The sequence below is a fragment of the Eurytemora carolleeae genome, unplaced genomic scaffold (genome assembly GCF_000591075.1).
Source record: "Eurytemora carolleeae unplaced genomic scaffold, Eaff_2.0 scaffold1190, whole genome shotgun sequence".
Classification (NCBI taxonomy): Eukaryota; Metazoa; Arthropoda; class Copepoda; order Calanoida; family Temoridae; genus Eurytemora; species Eurytemora carolleeae.
In genome coordinates this window covers 97,285-121,265 of record NW_019397076.1, presented here as the reverse complement: position 1 = coordinate 121,265, position 23,981 = coordinate 97,285, and the positions used below count along the sequence as shown (strand labels likewise).

The 23,981-nt window shown below is 33.9% G+C and overlaps 3 protein-coding genes across 3 annotated transcripts; 2 read left to right on the top strand and 1 right to left on the bottom strand.

Moving 5' to 3' along the window:
* The first annotated feature begins 879 nt into the window (after window positions 1-879).
* On the top strand, window positions 880-4,947 carry LOC111711642 (uncharacterized). Its single transcript, XM_023486034.1, has 6 exons — window positions 880-959; window positions 1,833-1,960; window positions 3,008-3,112; window positions 4,007-4,079; window positions 4,413-4,537; window positions 4,896-4,947. The coding sequence occupies exons 1-6, from the start codon at window positions 888-890 to the stop codon at window positions 4,945-4,947; spliced, it is 555 nt and encodes a 184-aa protein (XP_023341802.1). The 5' UTR covers window positions 880-887.
* Window positions 4,948-5,356: 409 nt separating this feature from the next.
* Window positions 5,357-10,553, top strand: LOC111711645 (uncharacterized). Its single transcript, XM_023486036.1, has 7 exons — window positions 5,357-5,578; window positions 5,979-6,052; window positions 6,651-6,687; window positions 7,189-7,317; window positions 7,852-7,907; window positions 8,729-8,793; window positions 8,848-10,553. The coding sequence occupies exons 1-7, from the start codon at window positions 5,451-5,453 to the stop codon at window positions 8,971-8,973; spliced, it is 615 nt and encodes a 204-aa protein (XP_023341804.1). The 5' UTR covers window positions 5,357-5,450; the 3' UTR covers window positions 8,974-10,553.
* Window positions 10,554-15,181: 4,628 nt separating this feature from the next.
* On the bottom strand, window positions 15,182-22,963 carry LOC111711641 (protein hunchback). Its single transcript, XM_023486033.1, has 11 exons — window positions 22,953-22,963; window positions 19,751-20,456; window positions 19,090-19,214; window positions 18,764-18,857; window positions 18,565-18,636; window positions 18,172-18,251; window positions 17,900-17,971; window positions 17,665-17,770; window positions 17,485-17,580; window positions 17,273-17,387; window positions 15,182-17,163 (listed from the first exon to the last, which is right to left on the bottom strand). Exons 2-11 carry the CDS (start codon window positions 20,445-20,447, stop codon window positions 15,795-15,797), a joined length of 2,826 nt encoding a protein of 941 aa, XP_023341801.1. The 5' UTR covers window positions 20,448-20,456; window positions 22,953-22,963; the 3' UTR covers window positions 15,182-15,794.
* Window positions 22,964-23,981: the final 1,018 nt, after the last annotated feature.

Sequence of the window (23,981 nt, the reverse complement as noted above, 5' to 3'; positions counted from 1 at the left end):
TTTTTGTTCTGTTCTGTTCCTGTTCAGAAACTTGACCTTTTAACAACATTAATTATTTTCAAAATCTTACAGCATAACAATAAAATGATTTTAATTATAAATATAGAGATTTCATCTAAACAATATTCTTAATTTTGACAGATTTCATATTCTATTCAAGTTCATTTCATAAAATAATTTGTTTTCTTTAATTTAGCACTTGCACTGCCAAAACAGATCTTAACTTGTCAATCAATGCTGTTGAGGTGACTTATTCATTTTTATTACAATTATTATTATTATTATTATTATCATTATTATTATTATTATTATTATTGTTATTATTATTATTATTATTATTATTATTATTATTATTATTATTTGAATGGTGAACTCCAAGTGCTGGCACAAGAAAACAATCCAGAGGATCCGGGGTAAAAAATCTAAGTTTATATTCTTTAAAGGGATAATATCCGAATTATATTGTTTAAACGTATTATACCCGAATTATATTTTTTAAAGGGATTATATCCGAATTATATTCTTTAAAGGGATTATATCCGAATTATATTCTTTAAAGGGGTTATATCCGAATTATATTCTTTAAAGGGATTATATCCGAATTATATTGTTTAAACGTATTATATCCGAATTATATTCTTTAAATGGATTATATCCGAATTATATTCTTTAAAAGGATTATATCCGAAATTTCAACTGACACCAAATTTAAACATTCACAACGGGACCCATTAAACCATTTTCTTTTCATGAAGGAATGAGATATCCGAGATTTTTTGATTTAAATCAAAATAGGAAAAATAACTAGATCTTTCTCAATGTTACTTAGATAATTACATAAATTGAAAAAATTGTTTAGTTTTGTCATTTTTAGTGAACACGTTCATATGCTTGGTGAATGCTTGGATCGAATAGCTCGGAGAAGTCTTGAAGGGCTCTCTTTAGAATTCTATGCCGAGGTGATTTTAACGCTGGAAAATGGCTGAAAACAAGCAGAAAAAGCTTGCAAGTAACCCCCCCCCCCCCCATATAACATGGAAATTTATTATTCCCGAGTTTCTTTTAAATAAATGATATCCTGTCCTGACCTGCAACCTAAGCTCTTAAACCATACTTAAATACTTAAAATAAAAGTTAAAGAAAATTTTTAATAAATTACTATAAAAGCAACAATTTTTAGTATTATGTACTAGGTTAACTTAAAAAGCAAAGCAAAATGATTCCTTTAAAATTTCGACATGTATTAAAAATAATTATTTCCACAGTTGGTTAGAATAGCTCAAAGCTGCAATAGAAAAATGTACAATTAAAAAATAATAACTTTTGCGACGATTTTGTGCGAGGGAGGGAAGGAAACCTCCCCTGCACAGCTTCCGAACCTCATTTTACCTATTTTCCAGCCCGATCTTTGATTGTAAAAAAAGAAAAGAAAAGTATTATTTAAATGTTAAGGATACTATGTAGATTGACTACCGTGCTTAAATTATCGAATTAGTCCCGTTTTAAGCAAAAATTGACGATTATAAACGGAAGATTATTCCCGAAAGACTGTTTGGGGAAGGTTCGGAAGGCCTATGGGGACGCGCACTGCCGCAAATAGGTAAAATGAGGTTCGGAAGCTTGCGTGGGAGGTTGCCTTCCCTTCCTCGTACAACATATACGATAACCCCAAATTATTCATCTCGATTGATTGATTATCACGAAATATACAGCAATATATGCAGCTCCAAATCAGTAAATCGCGCCCGGGCTACATGGACAGGCAGTCCGCGTCAACGCTGTATCCTGTCTGGTTGATTCGTGACCGCAGATATGTAGAATATCTTATTCAGGTCTCGAATGTCGTCTGTGTTCTGCTTTGTATTCTCTCTGCTGCCGGGATAGCTGGAAACATGATCACACATCTCTACATGAGGGAATACAAAACATGGCTCTCAAAATCAATTCTCTGCTCCGACAGGTAAATACAATTTGGGGTTAAAATAAAACGTTCTCAAAACCGTCTTTTAACTTTTTTTCCAACTTTTGAACGAAATTATGACATTGATTGAATCCCTAATATATTTACCGTGCAAACCTGAATCCAGGGCAGCAATGTTAGATTGCAACCCTAGGGATGCAATCTAATTAATTGCGATTTTTTCTGCCAAGAAGTTGCGGGTTTACAACTCAGAAAACAATAATTAGATTTGATTTTTGAACTCAAAAATATGAATTACAAAACTAAAAAGATTTACAGTTTTTAAATCCTGAAAAGGGTAGATTTTGATGTAAATTAAAATATTATATTTTAAGAAGTGGAAATATCTCCATAAAATTTGTTTAAAAGTTTGAAAACTTACATATCTCTACATTAACGTGAGGCAACACATATAGGAGAGAAAATTACATTGCCTTGGCTTCCCTCGACCTAGTTGGGTCCCTTTGCATCCCTCGCTACGCTCTTGATGCTTTAGGACCTTACAAAGTCTTGGGAAACCTCGGCAATGTAATATTCCTTCCTGTATAAATTGTAGCCCTATTCCCTATTGCCTCCCTGTAATGATGAGATAAATAGTTGTTAAATCTGGTTCACAAAGAACCAGACTGCTATGTAAAAGTGCGTCAATTTTTAAGACCGGGTCAACTTTAAAGTATCGCAACGCCTTTGATTTTTACTCACAAACTCACTTCACTTTTTTACAGCCCCAGGTATGTTTATTTTAGACATATAAAGCACTAGTTTTAGCTTTGGTTTTTTAAAAGTAATTGTGAAAACTCTCATCAATTTTTGCATGGAAGCTTGCAACTTTTGGATCACTGTGAGTTCTCAACATATTAGAAACCGGGTTTATGTTCCTCAAAAAGGTACTCATATCTCAGGTTTAGAGTTTCTCAGATCTCAGAAATTCGTTTTTAAGTTTCTTTGGTCAAAGACACTATTCTTTAAGTTCCTAAGTCTCAAAACACATTAAATCTTAGAAACTGATTTGTAAGTTTCAAAATTCAAATTGTTTTTATTTTTTAGTTTCTACTTACTACTGTCGTCCCTGGAGCTGGTCAAGCTAAAGTACGATATTTTCCCGCCATTTCTCCTGAAAATCTTCCCAGTCTTGATTTACCCTTTTCACAGGTAAACGCAAAATGGTGGACGCTATGTTCTGAATGATGTTTAGGATTTTTTCTTCTAATTTGGTTTTTTCATAACCATCTGGATGTTTACAAAAAATTCTCAGCCTTTGCATTAATTTCCTTGTTAAGGTTGATGTATTGTGAAAGAAATTGGTTTGCACAAATCTAAATTAATGCAATATGCATATTTTTTGAGGCTGTTATAAACGACGAGAACTAAAGAAATTAAGTTTTTACTACACAGTTGCCTACCGCCCTCAGAAGAGAGCAGAACTCTCTTTAGCGGTCCCGGCTTTACAGTTTGGTTGAGCACTGCACTTAGTTGCCCATCTCGTATCCTACCGGGGAAACAAGGAATGAACATAGAACAAAACAAGACTTCATCTTCAGCCTGGTGTAACTGAAAGAAAGAGTCTAATCCCTGATGGGTATACAAGCCTTGCACAACAATACCAGTTTTTTACTCGACCAGCTGTGAGGACTGGACTGCTGTGGAAGATTCCTCTCAATGGGGCTTTAGGGCTTACAACTCCCCATTTTGCGTAAGGGGGGCAGTTATGGGGTTCCTTAATGCCGCTTAACTCGGAAAGAGTATAATAGAAGGAAAACAGGGAGCAATCCCCTATACCCTTCCACCTACAAACCTCCTTATCTCTTTCCTACCTGCTCCAAAACTTGATATTAAAGGAACTATTTGGAGAGGCCTCAAAGAAACAAGAAACAAGAAACAATTGGCAAGAAGAAAAAAGAAAATTGAACAGAAAAAATTAAATGGGAAATCTCATGATATTAGAGATGGGGGAACCAACCATATTTGAGCTGCGTCTCAAATTTAAGCCGTGGCTCAAATTCTTTAAATTTGGTCTCAGGGTGTTTTAATTTATTTTCTTGTCAGGGTGTTTCAAACATTATCAGTCTATCTCCGACTTGCCCTACTTCTCATCTCTGTAACAGGCACACAAGTCAAGGTAAGAATATATTTTTTTTTAGGATAGAAACTAAGTATATACAACAATCTCTAATTTTCTAATCCTTTTATATTAGCAACCTGCTGTCGTAGACCTTTGAAATGTAAATATAGAAGATTTACACTATAAGGTTGTAAAGATATAGGGAAAAGACAATTTGATTTTGTGACAAAAATTTAATTCCTTTAAGAACTTGATATAATTAACTAAAAATAATGAAAAAAAATTATTATTAACGAAAAACAATTTTAAAAATTGATAAACAGAGCAATTAGACAGGTTTGAAGAAACAGCTTAGATTAAACTCCGGATTAAGCTTAATGTTTGGATCAGGGTTGGATTATCTTACTGGGACTGGTGGCTGTATCTCTCATCGTCAACTATGGAAAGTTCCTCGAGACTAAAATCTCCACACTTTGCTGGGACTTTAGGGAGTGCAACTGCGGAATTCATATTCAGTAAGTTTAGCAGTGTAAATCAGTGTAAACCAATGTAAACCAGTGTAAACAGTGAAAACCAGTGTAAACCAGTGTAAGCCAGGGTAAACCAGTGTAAACTAGTGTAAACCAGTGTAAACCAGTAAAAAACAGTATAAACCAGTGTAAACCAGTGTAAACCAGTGTAAACCAGTGTAAACCAATGTAAACCTGTGTAAATCATTGTAAACCAGTGTAAACCAGTGTAAACCAGTGTAAACCAGTGTAAACCAGTGTAAACTAAAGAAAGTTGGACTAAAACCACTGTTAGCTAGTGTAAAACAAGTAGAGAAACAACTCTAAAGATATGATTTGGTGTACATTATTTGATATTTTTTAGGACTTTAATCCAGCAAAGCTCTCTGTGGAATAATAGACAGTATGTAAGGTGAAAAACTTTGCTTATTTCTCACAAATTTATTTTAAGACTTTAAATTTTTAACATACACATCTCAGTTTATTATTTCCGGCATTTNGGTGTTGGTTGGGAGACGAAATACTTTTTTCTTGTTGACCTATCTTATTTGTGTGACAGTATAGAATAAGTCTTTAATTGAAAATCAATTAATTAACTGAGGCTCTAACCTTCACAATACGTGGAATTGTTTTAGGTTCATTATAGGGTAATTACGTTTATTTTGTCTACTTTTTGTTATACTGTTTTTTGAATGGTTGAATTTAACCCTATCTTTATTGAGAAATATTTCTAGTTATGCTGGGTGGCCGTGGTTAAGTTTAACCCTATCTTTATGAGCAATATTTCTAGTTATGCTGGGTGACCGTGGTTGAATTTAACCCTATCTTTATTGAGCAATATTTCTAGTTATGCTGGGTGGCCATGGTTAAGTTTAACCCTATCTTTATTGAGCAATATTTCTAGTTATGCTGGGTGGCCATGGTTAAGTTTAACCCTATCTTTATGATCAATATTTCTAGTTATGCTGGGTGGCCGTGGTTAAGTTTAACCCTAGTCGGTCCACTCTCTATCTCTCTCATCACTATCATCTACAGTATGACAAGAAGGTATATAAAGATCAGCGTAATCTTCAATCTATTTGAATGAGTTTAACTTATTTCGAATTTAATTTCGTTGCATTCAAAAGTTACCCACTCATTACTTTTCTCATCTAAAAATCCCCCAAAAGCAAAATAATTTTTTATTTATAAAAATACAAGCTGGAGGGCCCTGCGTTGTCCGCGGAAAAATTTTGAGGAAAAAAAATTTGCGATTTTTTTAAGCCTATAACACCCCTGAGTGTCCACAAGAAAATTTTGCCCAATCGGTCCAGCCGTTTGGCCGGCTATAGGTAACATATATATACGAATGTCTTGTTTTATTATATAGATTGAGGGGGAGGGATTACGAATGCTTAAAAGCCGATTATGAAGCAATAACTATTAATAACTATATTGTTTATTGTAGGTTCAGGCTCCAGAATTCAAGTTCTGTTCAACAAGACCAGACTTCTCCAGTTAATTCAACCAGTCTAAAGATCGGTAAGTTTAGTTCAACTGTCTAAAGATCGGTAAGTTCAGTTCAACCTGTCTAAAGATTGGTAAGTTCAGTTCAACTTGTCTAAAGATTGGTAAGTTTAGTTCAACCTGTCTAAAGAAATCAACCAGTCTAAAGATCGGTAAGTTTAGTTCAACCTGTCTAAAGATTGGTAAGTTTAGTTCAACCTGTCTAAAGATCGGTAAGTTCAGTTCAACATGTCTAAAGATCGGTAAGTTTAGTTCAACCTGTCTAAAGATCGGTAAGTTTAGTTCAACCTGTCTAAAGATTGGTAAGTTTAGTTCAACCAGTCTAAAGAAGGGTAAAACTTCTTCGTGTTAAGAAACTTTTTTCAAAAAACATAATTTGAATATTTTAGAAATATTTCTCTAAAAATATTTCTAGAAACTTCAAAGAGAAACTATCATTTACAACAAACAAAAATGAAAATAAAGAATTAAGTCTTTGTCACAAACCCTGATTTTCTAATTTCTAAAACTTTGCAACAAAATGTCGAAGACCTTAGATATTTAAAACTATAAATTTTCGAAGACCGAACTTGGAAAAAAAAATAATTTAAATACTTAATTTCATTTGTTTTAGCTGATGCAGAGGATGGGGGTTCACCAGTTCTCACTAGGTAATTTTAAAAATGATAATTTTTTTTAAAATTGTATTTTGATGGAACTTAAAATCCAAAAAATCAACTTGAGGTTAAAACGTATGTACAAGATTTCCAAGAGCAGAAACTTTTAATTTAAAAAGATTAAATGTTCTGAACTCTGTACATGTATTGTACATGTATTGTACATGTGTTGATTAAATGTCCTGAACTTTTTACATGTATTGTACATGTATTGTACATGTATTTTACATGAATTGATTAAATGTTCTGAACTTTGTACATGTATTGTACATGTATTGATTAAATGTTCTGAACTTTGTACATGTATTGTACATGTCTTGTACATGAATTGATTAAATGTTCTGAACTTTGTACATGTATTGTACATGTATTGATTAAATGTTCTGAACTTTGTACATGTATTGTACATGTCTTGTACATGTATTGATTAAATGTTTTGAACTCTGTACATTTGTTGTCACGAAATAATTTGATTAATAATAAGAATCATTTTAGAATCTCAATGGATGGATCGCATCAACAGATGATTTTTTCTGGAAGCTCAGATAACGGTGTTCAGGATAAAACTGAATTTACCTTTGCTCTGCTTTTAAATGGGTTGTCCTTATTCCTTCAAGTTCCAAGGTACTTCACGCTTCTGTAGAAAAATCAAATTGTTATTACACAAAGAACAGACTTTAAAGGATCTAGACGTATTCTTAAGTTACATTTTTTTCATAACGGAACATTTTAAATCTTGATCACATCAATGATGTGGAAGATATCGTCGTTTTTTGTTTTAAAAAGTGTTTAATTCTGTAAATTTCCTTCAATCTTCTTAGCTGCTTTAAATCCGCAAGTAGCGTTTTTGTGGTAATGTGTTCAATTCACAACGGTACCCTTTAAACCTGCTCGATGAGTGAGATATCCTTTTCAGCTTAAAGTTGATTTTTTTCAATAGTAATTTCATTGTAAAAGTGGCTTCAGTGGATTTATGCAGTCGAAAAATAGAAAAACATTTGTCAGTATTTACAAAAAACTACTTTAGCTGAATCCTCAGTGTTCTTCAGATAAAGGGTTCCCGTTGTGAATTAGACCTTCCACTCTGTAAATGGATGCAGTCAATAAAAATTACATTTTCACTAGTTTAAAACATTTTAATAAAAAAATATTGTTTAGACTGATCTGTAATGGGTTTGAGGCAACATATCTACTCACTGTTCTAGAATGTTTAGGTAAATAAAAATATCTAAATGATCGATCGAGGACAGTTCGATTTCTCGAACACTGACCTATTGATTTAGGAATAGATAAAAGAGGCTTTTCTCGGGGAATAACCAGGGAATAGGAATAAAGGGAAAGGAAATGGCGCTGGTCTGGCATGAGAAAGCCAGTCGCACTGCTTTGCAGACGAGTTCGGTATTCCTTACACACACTCTTTTGGTACAGACACACAACATGACTACAGTCAAGGAAATTGCAGAACAATGTCGTCAATTATAATTAAACCTGAATAACGACTAGCTTATTGTAAACTTTTATCAAATTATATTCTTTGCATAAAAATTTGGCTTACAGTGTTTACTTAAATATATAAATAATATACTACATGTATATTAAACTTATTTTTAAGTAAACAATTAACAATAAATAAATGCACTCTCCTAGACTGTACAAATACCGAGATTCTTATGTATTGTGTATACCTACAGTACACGCCTTCGGTTCGGTATTCCTTACACACACTCTTTTGGTATAGACACATACACATGACGTTTCCGCCCCCTGTGAATAACGGAATTTTATGATGAAGAAGTATTTATTCTTATGATATGTATTGTATAGTGAGACAACTCGAGAATAAGAAGTTAATATAATTTTTTAATCTTTGAACAGAAAATGTTTTACAGATACTTTTCTAAATCCCATAGTTTTTATTTGATAAACAAAGTCCTATTTAAAGCTTTTTATGTCATCAAATGTATTTTGGGGATTATTTTTGCCTAAAATTAAGAATTAAATTCTAAATAATTTTGTTCATAAATTTTACTTTTAGAAGCCGGAGTTGACATCACCCCAGTGTGGCTCTTGTATGTTGCTACCCTATCACAAGTTTGCCAGGTGAGCGAACAAAAAGAAAATTTAAAATAATTTATGTAATTTAATTTTTTTTAGGGCTTATTCTCCTCTGTAAATTTACTAGTTGTTCTGGCCTCAAATAATGAAAGGATCCGAAGAAGGATATCTAGTATCTGGTATCCATCCCCCTCCTCATATACACGATCCCAGGTTTCATTGTAAACCCCTCCTCTCCCCTCAACATATACACGATCCCAGGTTTCACTGTAAACCCCCCTCTCCCCTCATCATATATTCGATCCCAGGTTTCATTGTAAACCCCTCCTCTCCCCTCAACGTATACACGATCCCAGGTTTCATTGTAAACCCCTCCTCCCCCCTCATCATATACACGATTCCAGGTTTCAATGTAAACCCCTCCTCTCCCCTCAATATATACACGATCCCAGGTTTCAATGTAAACTCCTCCTCTCCCATAAACAAATACACGATCCCAGGTTTCAATTTAAACTCCTCCTCTCCCCTAAACAAATACACGATCCCAGGTTTCATTGTAAACCCCTCCTCCCCCTCTCATCATATACACGATCCCAGGTTTCATTGTAAACCCCTCCTCCCCCTCTCATCATATACACGATCCCAGGTTTCATTGTAAAACCCTCCTTCTTTTTTATAGACTCCCATGATTCATTGTCTCCATCAATTCCTTAAACATAGACTCCATGGAGTGCTTGTAAATTGCCTCACACACTAGATAAATAGACTCCATGGAGTATGTGTAAATCTTCAACCATTCCTCATAATTAGAATTTAAGGAGTACTTGAAAATATCCATCTACTCGAACCTCATAAATAGACTTCATGGAGTACTTGTAAATCTCTATTAAACTCCTCATAGATTGACTCCATATTGATGCTTCTTTCATCAACATCTCAACATGAATAGAATCAATGGAGTCTTCATAAATTCCCACCCCCTCCTCATAAATAACCTCCATAGTGAGTTTCATTCGGCCTAATATCGACATGAAAAGACTCCATGTACAGTAGATTCCGGCTCATTTCAAGTACAGGAACTACTTAGCTAGAGCAAGCTGTACAGTACATACACAGTCAAAATGGGACGGTACATAGCAATTGAATCCGCTCCTTCTAGGTAGATTCTAGTACATGGAGTACTGGTAAATTTCCATTCACGTGTATTTTAAAATCCCATGGTTTTCCTCTTTATGTTCTTGAAAAGTGAAAAAACAACTTTTTTATGTTTTCTTCAAGACAGTTAATATGAATACCGTCCAGAGATATAGCTCCACCGTTAATCAATTCTTAAAGAAACTGAAGGCGTAATTTTTGAGATGGCATGTCAGGTTCACAGCGGTACCCTTAAAACCTCTATCTGATTAACAAGAAGGTAAAGTGTTAGGTTCTAACAGTTTCCTTCATTGGCACTACTCTATAAATTCCTAATACACTTTGACAGAGAAAACACAGTTGAAAATAACCAATTTTCAGCCAGAAAGATATTCATATCCATGATCACTGATCAGACAAAGATTGAAAGGGTACCGTAGTGAATCAGACGTGCCACATTACAAATGGAGAGCCACTTCAAATTCTGTTTTCAGTCCCTTAACGCTGCAAATGTTTTAAGTTGTAAATACCTGAACTCAGCTAGACGTATTTATATATATAAAATAAGATAAATGTTATTTATTCATAGTGATTTATATTGTATAAAATTAGTTCATTGTTTAGTGATGTTTTATTTTATGAAAAAGCCATTTGAATAAATGTATTGCGGATTCTTATCAAATGTTGATGTTTTATAGTAATCATGTGTTAAGACGATATTTATTACCGACAAAATGTCGTCTTTCCTTCTGGATAATTCTCGACTTACTTTTACAATCATATTTGCCAATTATTTGATGTAAAATATTCGTCGACTTTATAATAATTTTTTCAAATGAAGTAATTCATTTTTAGGGTTTCCCACAAAGTATACAACTTCAATGGCGATCTGTAGATATAAAGGTTGACATGGATTTTTGATTTAAGAAATGAAACAAAATAAAGAATTTACAAAAAATAAACAGGTTAAAATCAGCAAAGACTCAATCTTAGCAATACTAGAACATGACTTTAGTGTAATAGCACTCTAATAATTACAATAAAAGTTCCAGATCTTAACAGATATTTCAGAAAAATGTTCGAATTGATTTAATAGAAATTCTGCATTGTTGTAAACATGTTAATTTAAAAATGTAATATATTTTGTAAATATGATATTTTTTAATAAAAACTAAAGTTAAATAGAGTTTTCATATAATTTTCAAAATGTGAATAAAAATACAAATGATACAGACAGCAGTGTAATATATTTTGTAAATATGTTATTTTAATAAAATGATAACTCTAAGTAGAGAAACAACATGCAGACCCAGGGCTGTTAATTTTACAAATTGTTACTCATACAGAGCGTCCAAAAATACGCATATAATTCTAAAAAAAACCTGGTATTTTCTGCAAGAACATTTTTTCTAAATAATTCACTCTTTTTAAGTTTACTGATTAGTCCCTTTAATCTTAATCTAGAGCTATAAACGACCTAATATGATGTGGGGCACCCTGTAGTTGATTTTAGATAAAAATATGATGTGGGACACCCTGTAGTTGATTTTAGATAAAAATATGATGTGGGACACCCTGTAGTAGATTTTAGATAACAATATGATGTGGGACACCCTGTAGTTGATTTTAGATAAAAATATGATGTGGGACACCCTGTAGTAGATTTTAGATAACAATATGATGTGGGACACCCTGTAGTTGATTTTAGATAAAAATATGATGTGGGACACCCTGTAGCTGATTTTAGATAAAAATATAATGTGGGACACCCTGTAGCAGATTTTAGATAAAATTATGATGTGGGACACCCTAATGTAGATTTTAGATAAAAATATAATGTGGGACACCCGGTTGTAGATTTTAGATAAAAATACGATGTGGGACACCCAGTTGTAGATTTTGGATAAAAAATATGAGGTTGGACACCCTGTTGTAGATTTTAAATAAAAATATGATGTGGGACACCCTAATGTAGATTTTAGATAAAAAATATAATGTGGGACACCCTGTTGTAAATTTTAGATACAAATATGATTTGGGACACCCTGTTGTAGATTTTAGATAAAAATATGATATGGGACACCCTGTTATAGATTTTAGATAGAAATATGATGTGGGACACCCTGTAGTAGATTTTAGATAAAATATGATGTGGGACACCCAGTTGTAGATTTTGGATAAAAAATATGAGGTTGGACACCCTATTGTAGATTTTAAATAAAAATATGATGTGGGACACCACCCTGTAGTTGGTTTTAGATAAAAATATGATGTGGGACACCCTGTAGTTGATTTTAGATAACAAATATGATGTGGGACACCCTGTTGTAGATTTTAGATAACAAATATGATGTGGGATACCCTGTTGTAGATTTTAGATAAAAATATGATGTGGGACACCCAGTTGTAGATATTAGATAAAAATATGATGTGGGACACCCTGTTGTATATTTTAGATAAAAATATGATGTGGGACACCCTGTTATAGATTTTAGATAAAAATATGATGTGGGACACCCAGTTGTAGATTTTGGATAAAAAATATGAGGTTGGACACCCTGTTGTAGATTTTAAATAAAAATATGATGTGGGACACCACCCTGTTGTTGGTTTTAGATAAAAATAGGTTGGGGGACACCCTGTAGTTGATTTTAGATAACAAATATGATATGGGACACCCTGTTGTAGATTTTAGATAACAAATATGATGTGGGACACCCTGTTGTAGATTTTAGATAAAAATATGATGTGGGACACCCTGTTGTAGATTTTAGATAAAAATATGATGTGGGACACCTTGTTGTGGATTTTAGATTAAAAATATTGCCTGTTTAACAAAAGATTCTTAACATAAAAATTGCCTTTTATTTTTAAGACTTTACAACTGGAGAAATTACAAATTACAACATACAGGATGAGACTTCAGAGACAAAACTGGCATACTTCTGTGCTTGACCATTTGGTAAACCATCAAAATACTCAATCAAATGCAGAAACCTAAAAGTAATGCATTTCAAATAAATATTGTTAACCTTAAATAAATGATAATTCTTGTATCTTCTGTTCCCCTTCTTATTATTTTTCTACAGTGATAACCAAAAAACTCTGAAATAGGAAAACGACTTTATAGCAATACTTAAGTGTATTTGATGTTGTTACAAAGCAAATAGTTTTACTTATTAAATCACAAATTAAGTGAAATGGGTCTGTTTACACTGCACAATTGCCGTATCCCCTGCATATTGAACTATTTAAATTCATAAATTGAGTCTAAAAGTCGTCTTCCTATTCCAGAGTTTTCTGGTTATCACTGTATTCATGTTGTAATGAAAATAAATATCTTTTTTTTTGATAAAACTAATACAGCTTACAAAAATAAGTTGTTAAGGAAAGGAATTATAGAAATTTAGGTTCATTATCTTTTAATGTTAATATCAGGTTGAGATAAAAAATTGTTACGATAAAAATACAGGCCCATTTTCTGAATTTTCCCAAGTTAGAAAATGTTTAACTTATTAAATATTATTGAAGATTTTAGAGAAAAATATATATAAAAATAGCTTCTTTTGTTCGATCTCTGATGATCTATACAATGAGAAGCTGTTTTCAACAACGACAAAATTATAAATTTATTTTTTTCTGAGTTAAAACTTTTACATTATAAAAATCAGTTTAGAATAGAGATAAGGCATTTCAAAGTTAAAGACTAGAAACCATAAATGAATGATAATTCTTGCAGCCTCATCTCTTTCTTATTTTTATTTCCTATTCTTGTTGATATGAAAATAAATAAATTTACTAAATATATTTATTTTATGTTATAATTAAAACAAATACAACTTTTAAAAAAGTTGATAAGAAAAGGAATTATAAAAATTTAAGTCCCTTGACTTCTAAGTAAGTGTTAATTTCAAGTAGAGGCACAAAATTGTTTAGAAAAATGCAATCTCTGTTTGTTCGTTTAAATGTCTGATCATAACTAAGGAACTTCTCAACAGAGTTGCCTAAAATTATGACAACAGCTAGAACTAGATGCGAGAGAATATTCTTTGCTTGGTTTAAAAAAGTTAGGTCGGAGCCTGAAATTTAAAAGAGTACCGTTGAACGAAACTCCCGAGTTTCTTTTTTGGGGTCTTAATATTTGTGTAGATTTTGATTAAAGAGATTCGAAAAAAATGGAAAATATGAAAAAACTATATAAAATAATATTTCATAATTAAAATATTCAAAACGAAAAACTGCCTAACCCCTTCCGTGAAACCCAGGTTCCAGAACTAGTTTTCATAACGATATCCTGTCTTAAGTTTTGGGCTCTAGGGTGTCCCACGAAACATGATAGTAGTCAAGATTATAATGTAAGGAAAGTTAATTGCTGTTGCGTATACTCTGCGTACATATTGAAACCAGTTCTCTCTGGGAGGAATTATTAAACAAGAATAGATGCATCAGTGTTTGTTTAGTATCCGTAGAGGATAAAAGCATTTAATTTTATAATTTTGATAATTCACATCCGTCTTGTGTTTACATTACCGCCCAGAGACAGTACACTGCAGTACAAAAGATGCGAACAATTCTCAAATAACTTTCCTTGCATTATAACCTTGATAGTAGTACGACGACTATAATGTCGTCTTTAATCTTTGCAATAGTTTATTCGTAAATCAAATTTTAGAAGTAAGATTCTAGAGCTAATAGTCACAAAATACCTACATATAGTTTTGGCATTTCCAAATGTGGTCTGTCTCTTCAGTGCTTCCACCCTGTACTATGTCGAGATTTATGTTGAATACTATAGAAACCATAAATATTTCTTCTTTTTCGTTTTTAAAATTTTCTTTCTTTTTCCTTCTTTCCATTTTATATTTATTCTGAACAATATGTCTTTCCTTCAGATTTAAGGAAATCTGCAAAAAATATTAATAAAGAATCCGCGATCATTTCTTTAGTTCAGTGTACACAAAACCAACAGCGTATCGACATTATTAGAGTTAAATAAAATCAAATATTCCAGAAAATTATTTACTGCGGGAATATAAATAATTTAAAACTTTTCTCTAATTCTTGTTTCAGTATGATGTTTCATGTATGTTTCACGAGATGTACAAAATATTGGAGAATGTGAAAGACTAAATTTAACTTTAAAGAATCTTACCGCACTAGAGATACAATCTTGTGTGTAAAATAGAGTTAATTAAAAAAACTTGATCATTATTTTTTAAAGAAAATCACATTCTAGATAATTTTTATTTATTATGAACCATCATAGTGGATAATTTAAAACATTAGATAAACTTAAATATCATTTTGCTAAGCAATATATTTCAGAAAATACTAGATAAAGTACAACACTGCCGTACGTTTACAGCAGGTACAGGGCACTCTACTTATGTACATTAAATAACTTTTATGTACACTGGTTCAAGTAAACAAGCCTCATAATATTTCCATCCAATAAATTCTTTGACAAATCAACACATGTTTTACTTTGAAAAATATTAAAGTTATAAAAAATAATTATTTGAAAGCTTGTTTTCTTTTTGATTATCGATCAGCATTTGAAAACCCGTAAATTGAGGAACAATATATTACAATGTGGCGTATGTTAACAGGACTATAATCATTAGGAAATCACGAAGCACTAGAGCCGACCAGGAGAACAGTTTCAACATTAACTCCAGATCAGTTATAGGACATAGTTTTTATTATGTACATATACGTTGATATAAAATAGATTTATTTTTATCTTTGATTTAAAAATTGATCAAACAACTACAATCAATTTGCATTTTTTTCTCGCTAAAATTGTAATTTTATCAAGAGAATAAATTACAGAAATTGCCACGCTTCTAGTAAAAATTTAGCCATTATGTTAAATATGCAAAAAAAATGCGAAAATTTTCTTGTGTAATAGACTATACATGTTCTCGCCGGGCAATGTGAAGAAAAAACGCAAGGGCATCAACTGCCTCTTCCCCACAATGGGAACATTTAAACGGATCCTCAAATCCATGATAATCCATGTGCATCCGGAACATCACAGAATTCTGGAACGCAATTCCGCAAAATTTACACGCTGTACTATTCTGGAACGGGTCCTCGTGCGCGCTGCGTGGAATGGGAACTAGGCTCGGCATGGCTGAACTGACGCATTCCTCCTCTGAGTCCCGATCTGTCCGCCGCTCTATCTTAAAAGCCTTCCCCTTCCTCCTGTTCTTGCTGTTAGAGGACAGCGCCGGACTGGAGGAATGGCTTCGCGGATTACTACCAGTATCCACATCGGAGGAGCTTCCATGTGAACCGCCTCCAATTACTGTTTCCTTACTAAGGTCCAAGGCTCCATTCGGAGACTCAGCTTTCTCAATCTCATTCATCCTACTGGCGTAGAGAGCAGAGAATATATCAGATTTATGTCTCTTGTTTGGGGGCAGAGGGGCACCTTCACGGGACAACGGGGACTCCGGGGTGTCTCTCAAGGAGTCTCTCATAGAGTCGGGTGTGGTTCTCATCGATTCCTTGTGACGTTCTTCCCTGAGAGCCTCCTTGTGTCGCTCCTCCATAAGTGCTCTTATTGCAGGATTAGGAACTAGTCCTTGAAGAAGAGGGCTCGACATGGCAAGCTTGTTAAAGTATGAGAGGTGTGGAGGAAAGGATGAAGTACTTGTTGGTGAATCTGATTTATCTATACTTCTCATACCGAAGGATGAGGAGGGAGAGGATGGACTCCTACTCCGGATCCTCGGAGAATAAGAGAAGTCCTCCCCAGACTTGTTCAGGTCGGAGAATGATCGCTTTCCGTGCTGGAGCGGTGATGTGAGCAGATGATGAAGCGCGCTTCGTTCTGAGCTGGCGTGCAGCATGAGATGATTTCTGAAAACCTCTTTAGAAGATGTTGAAAATTCGCACTTATCGCAACCCATTTGTTCGTCTCCGCCCATAAAGGTTGGGGAGTGGTTTCCGTTTGATGCTTCTCCGAGTTTCTGAGCGTACTTGCCAGGGTCTTCGAGATGGAACTGGGGAGGGGGTTGGGGCATCTTGGGATGTCCAAACTGGTTCTGTAAGTGCTGAAGTTGCATTTGCATGAAGTTGGGAGGAATGGAGGGGAATTGGGGCAGCATGGTTGGTGGATACATGTCCTCCTTCCTTCCCTTAGGACGCTTTCCGCCAAACATCTCCATCGCGGGAAGAGGGTTTGGACTTCCATCATTGTTGAGAACCATTGCTGGCTTGTGACCGTATTTTCTCAAATGAAGTTTCAGGGAATGGCAATATTTCGTAGCGTACCTAAACAACAAGTTATCTTAGTTATAAAAAAATTTCAAATGTTGAAAATAAAAATGTTTTCTTATATTATGGGTACTTCAAGATTGTATCAAAAAAAAGATCAACTTACGTGCAATCAGCGCATCTATACTGGTAGACGTTGGTGTGAGACTTCATGTGACTATTCAGCATAGACTTGTTTACACAGCTGTAGTTGCAGTGGGTACATTTAAACGGTTTAGTTCCTATAAATAGATTTATTAATATCAAGAATAAACAAGAGCACTTGGTGAGATAAATAACAGAAAATATAGAGTTGTACACTTTGTTCAATGCACTTACCATAATGGTTACGAAGATGGTACTCGAGATGATGTTTGTATTCAGTTACAAAAATACATTTAGGACAACAGAGCAGTTTCTCAGGCTTGATGTGTCCTAAAATAAGATTGATTATGATAATGTTATACATTAAAAATGGCGGAAAAAATCAAAATGGCGCGTTTTCGCGGGTTTCCCTACCTCGTCCGTGTTTCCAGAACTCTATTTTGGTGACAGCAACAAACTCACATTGCTTGCACTTGAAGGTTTTTACTTTCCCCTGAGAATTAACTCTTGGCACTCGAACCTTGAAAAAATACAAGTTTAAACACATCATAAACAAAGAAGTCTGAGAAATCCAAAACCCTTCCCATTCTCTCCCCCCACCCTCATCCTCCACCTTATCGTTCCTTACCCCTTTTCCCTTGCTTCCTACCTCAGCCTCTTCTAGATCCTCCGGAGTACAGTTATGCTCCTCTTTCAGGTGTCGAACATAAATACTCTCGCTCTAAACAAGAATATCAAATTAAAAATGACCTCTTGTATAATCAAATATTTAAAACAGTGCATTGGACAAATATTGTCATATAACGCGTCAACCAGTTGAAAATTTAAATAAATCAAGAATTAACTTTTAATGTTAAATTTTTTTTCTCGAGTTATGTAATGTTTAACATGTTTTAAGTTCATGAAAAACTAATTTTTTACCTTATCCTCAAAATCACATTTGACGCACTGGAAGGTATAGTGAGAGTTTACATGGGCGTTAAACTGGATTCGAGTTGTGGCTGAAAAAAAATATATGTCAATATAAATTAGCAGTAGTAATGAACATTTAAATGAATATAAGAATATATGCCACGCATGAAAGTCGTCTTCATAGTTTTCCGATTTATAGAATTTGAATGAAAGGAATGCTTCATTTCAGCTAATTAAATTGTTTGGAAATTGATACTTCCCACATAAATAACTAATGGTAGGATGAATTTGAAAATTTTCTTCACGTCATTAAATAAATGTATCATTTAACAAATATATAAATTTACATACACGGGATCCTAATTAATATATTGATAAAAGGACTATTTTAACATTAATTACCTGTAAAAGAACAAAGATGGCATTGATAAACCATGCCCTCCTCATCTGGGGGTAATATGAACCTAAACTCTCCTAAAATACAGAAAATATGAAAAACTATAAAATCTGCAAGATAAACTAAAGAATTGCGAGTTTACTATTTATTAACTCTTTACGGTCTTGTATGTAGGTAGTGAGGGGGGGGGGCTGATTTTCTTACCGTTCTCATCAACATGGTTTCCGTTTCCGTTCGGTTCCGCCCTTATCTGTTCAACAGTCCTGTCACGCGGACTGAACATTCGATTGTTCAAAACCTGAACAAAATTATTATTAATTTGTGCATACTGCATAGAATATTATTTACTCAATTGTAACTGAGATGTTTAAAATTGAGGATCATAGGTATTTAGAATATGAAAGATATGCTATTTCTTCCGAATGCATCTTGTAAATCTATAGGAATTTCGGGGCATAAACGTTCAAATAAATGAAATATCTAGTTCATAATTTGCAACAGTGACACATAATAATATTTTTTGCAAATACCTGTTGCAATTTCTCCAACGAATTAAGTCCATCCTCTTCATTTTTCAGCGCTAGGTATGGTTGAAATCCAACAAACGGATTAAGCTTCTCTACGCTTTTATCCAGGGTTTCAAATTGATCCAAGTCTAGATAATAATTGAGATTACGTAATTGTCTGAGATAAAAAACACGCAACCTCGTCCACTCGCCGCGGCGAGGGAGGTTTCAGAGATCTGAGCTAATCTCATCTCTTCTCTCATTGGTTGGAAACTAGTAGATCAAGTTTTAAAATCGATAAGAATAAAAGAGGTCCTGCATATCTATATAATAATGTTAATTCCAGATAGTTTTTATACCACGCAGTCGTTTATCTAATCAAGTAACTTCTAAGAATTATTAAAATATTGAACGCAATTGATAAGATTATAAAAAAGATTTGAGTTAACTTTTGATCAAACATTTTAATACGTATATATGCATTTTTTAAACAAACTTAAAGGAAGCGCTTTTTATTTGAAAAAAAATCTTAATTATTAGAAATCATAATTTCTATTTGAATGACGCAATTTGTGAGACTGACTCATGAAGCAAAAATAATTAAGAATTAAGAGACGCAATTTCCATTTATTTCATGATTGGAGAGGGGTTTAAAATCTAAACTAAAATAAAATTTGAGGTTTACCTCGTTCCTCTTCTTCCATTTCTTCATCTATCCTAAGTTCTTCTTCTTCCTCCTCAAACTCCTCACCCTTCTCCTCCGATATATTTCGGAGGTCCTCTGATCTTCCCTCCTCTTGTATGTCCCGACGTATAGAGAGGGACGGGGGTACGACCAAGTTCTCCTCCTCCCCTGGAGAACTTCTCTCATCCGGAGACCTGCCCTCAACATCGTCCTCCTCCGTCGGAGGGTTCGGGAGCTGTGCTCTAATATGCTCCTTGAGAATATCTAGAGAGGTTTTCTCCTCCTCCGTCCGTCCTTGATCAGGTTTTGTATCAAAGGATTTTTCCAAGATATCATTAGATCTGTCGAGTTTGTCCGAGGATTTATCAATGGTTTCATCCGTCCTTGGAGATCCAGCACTACTCGGAGACGTTTCTCTATCCTGCTCCAGACCATACCCAAGATCAGATTCCTTCCTGGAGAAAGGGTTGTGGATAAGGTTGAAGTTGAGGCTGTTAAACTGCTGAAAATGTGGAGGATGAGGCCAAGCTTCTCCCGTCCCGGAGTTGGAGAGCAGAGAAACCCGTCCTTCATACGCTATCTGAGGAGAGGTCGGAGGCAGGGCCGGGCTTGTTGGAGGCAGCCTATGCAAGGCTGGAGGATGAGGTCCTGAGGAAGACACGCCCCCTTGGGGCGGGGCCTGAGAGCTCAACATCATACACTGATCCTGAACCCAGTTCATAATGAATTAATTGATTAATAACTGTACATAACTTTCCGTACACAAATATTGTATATTAATATATTTCACTATCTATCTATCTATGTCATGTGTTTGGTATCTGTATATCACAAGGTGTTGACTACAATAGGTTTAGAATTCACAGTCTAAGCTCCTGGGAGTACCAAGTACTACTGCGGGGGCGTTCAAAACTGAATGACCGGTACCCCCGCCCCCCCCCCCTCAACCCCACGGAGGGTTAACACCCCCACCCCCACAAGGGCAGCTGGAGGAAGAAGCGAGACAGCTGACCATTTGGGGATAAAATTTGCTATTTGACCAAAAAGCCACATCTCTAAAAATACGTTAAATTTGAATAGAGTGGAGAGGGGGGAACTGAGATTTAAGAGAGCTACTGAAACCTCATTTTATTCTTATTTAAGATCTAAAGCATCATAACATAAATATCAATTACAGAAATCCTCTTCATTATATCATTGTTAACCCAATTTTGTAAATCAAAAGATTGTATTGTATGATAGGAACTAAAAAGTGAGCAAATTTATTTTACATAATAATCCGTTAATACTTCCTCTGCTAATAGCATTAGAACGGAGAGAATCAATAGAACGGAGAGAATCAAAAGAACGGAGAGAATCAATAGAACGGAGAGAATAAATAGGACGGAGATAATTGATAGAACAAAGAGGACAGATTGGACGAAGAGCATTGACAGGATAGATAGGATTTATAGGAAAGAAGACGGAAATGATCGATAGGTCGAAAGGAATGATAGAACGAATAGATTTAATAAGACAAAGAGGAATAATAGGACGGAAAGTTTCGATAGGACTGAGAGGATGGATAGGACGGAGATGAAGGGGAATTATAGGTTGGATGGAATAAGAGAGATGGAGATGATTGATGAGATGATGAAAAATTGATAGAAAGGAGAGGGTTGAAAATGGCGAAATCTGAGAGGACGGAGAGAATTGATTTTACGGAGAGATTTTATAGGACGAAAAAGATTGATATAACAGAGGTTTGATAGGACAGATAGGATTTATATGACGGACTGATAAGACAGAAAGGATTGAAAAGATTGATATCAAGGAGAAGACTAATAGGACGAAAATGATTAATAGGACGGAAACGATGACAAAATATGATCAGAAATATTAATTTTTCTCGTTTCAGTTTTAATTAAATAGAAGCATTACTATTTCCGGTCTTTATGTGCAGCCGCAAGAGGGAGCTGGAGACATCTCAAAGGCATTTCCGGTTTGTAATATGGCTGAAGATGCACTTGGACAATAGACGAATAAATAAACAGACGGACGAAATAAGCTAAATAAAAAAGATTCAAGAATGTATTTATATTGTATATTTAAATTTAACGTAAAAACTAAGTTAAATTATTGAATTGAATATATTGAAGATGAATAATGAAATATGAATCCAAAATGTCCATTCTCGGTTTAATGAACTTTAGTATTGGGCTAAAATTTGAATTTAACCTAAAAATCCGCAAAATTATTTTCAAGAAAAATGTGACACTGTATAGCGTGGCGTCTCTAGCATATGGTCAGTTATTATTTCTATGTTTGAAATACGAGAAATCCCCCAAATTTATATCCTTTTCCATTTTTAACCTCCAAATAGATTCTACTTTTTGTAGGGTGTTCTTAAACCAAACAGAATGGGAAGGATAGGGGGGGGGGGACAAGATAAGTTTATTAAAAAAAACTTATAAAAAAAGGAATTTACAGAAAGAAAAATTAAATATTTTTTTTCTTTCTTTATTTCTCATTTGACTTCTTTTCTTAAAACTTATCAACCACTGACATTTTTAAAGTTTTAAATATTTTTAATTAAACTAATTGTTTTGGTTTTTTTTAAAACACCTTTAATATTCTTTTGACCCATTGACAGTAACGCCGGGAGCTAAAAATACACTTAACACTCACCGTTTCCTCCCACATGTGTGGACAAAGAATATATATTTAGGACCCCCCCCCTTCCCCCCTCCTCCACTACCCTTCATACCTTCCTTCTTTTAAATTCAGACAATTACTAAAAAAGATTTAAAGATTATTTCTTTTAAGAAGAAAATTCTATTCAAAATTTACATTTATCTGTACACATATTTAAAATTAAGTAATATACTGGTCAGTTCGTAGAAAGGCCTTACATCCGACATACCCCCACCCCTCTCTATCCTCGCGTAACCCTTTCATACTGGGCAACCCCCCCCCCTCTTCTGCTCTCCAGGGGGGAGGGGGGAGGTCCAACTGTGTATGAAAATACAGCCGTAGCAGCTGCAATGGTCAGATGAAAAAATATAAATATATTTTCTTTCAAAAATTATAATTACTAGCCGGTCGATTTTCAAAGGAAAGATGGGGAGGGGGAAATAGGTAAGATATTAATAAGTAAAGCTAATAACGTCATTGCTAATTTTTCATATTGAATTTGAATGCATGATAGTGTAAGATTGTTTACCCAGTTTTTAGTCCCAGTCTCGTATCAAAACTGAAGCTTTGTCGAAATTAAAATAATCCTTTTCTAGTTCTTGATAACACACATATCGCATGCCTTGAATACTAATTTTTTGTTCAATTTGAAGACATAGTACATTACGATTTACACACTGTTCTTTGAATTCATAAAAGTTTATACTTTTTAACTCCATTTAAAGAGGGCCATGCCATTAACATTTTATTTGATTTATAATGCAGAAGATATCTTCGTTTTTCTAGCTTAAAAAGTATTCTATTCAACACTTTCCTCCGTTGTTTCTGTAGCAATAAATCCGCAAGTAGCTTTTATAGAGAAACCCCAAAGAAAATAATTCAAACTTTAAAGAGATAAGCATGGAAATCTCATTGATTCTTGATAAGATAAAGTTTTATGGTACCGTTGTGAATCGAATCTAAAATTATGCCTTGTCGCTTTTAAAGATATCTTTTTTCTAGTCTATTCTCTGAGTTTTGTGGTTAAACCTTCAAATGATGAAACCCTGAATTGAAAACTTGTTCAATAGAAGAGGATAATCTAAGGTCAGGGTTCGGGGAGGAGCAAAATGCAGTTTTGTCTCCTAGTCCTGTAGCACATGCTCAGGGTAGAGGTCTGACCACAGGGTAGCACCAGATACTCGGTCAGATGGATAAATGAAAGATGAGAAAAAAGAGAGAAAGAGAGGAAAAGAGAGAAAAAAAAGAGAAAAAAGAAAATGAAAATGGGATTTAATAAAAAAACTTTTGAATAAAATGAAAAATTGAATATAAAATAAAAAAAATAAAATTAATGAAAATTTATAAAAAAAAAATGCAAAAAGTAATCAGACATTTAATTTGTTTAAAACCTTCTATTTAAACCTTCAGTATGGTGGAGGGATTTGAATGAGATTAATGAATTGATGAAGAGACGGATTATTTAGAAAACCAAATATAGTGAATAAATAGCAGTATTTTGTAGTAGTATGAATAAACGTATGACGTTGATGAATACAATTTTACAATTTCTAAAAAT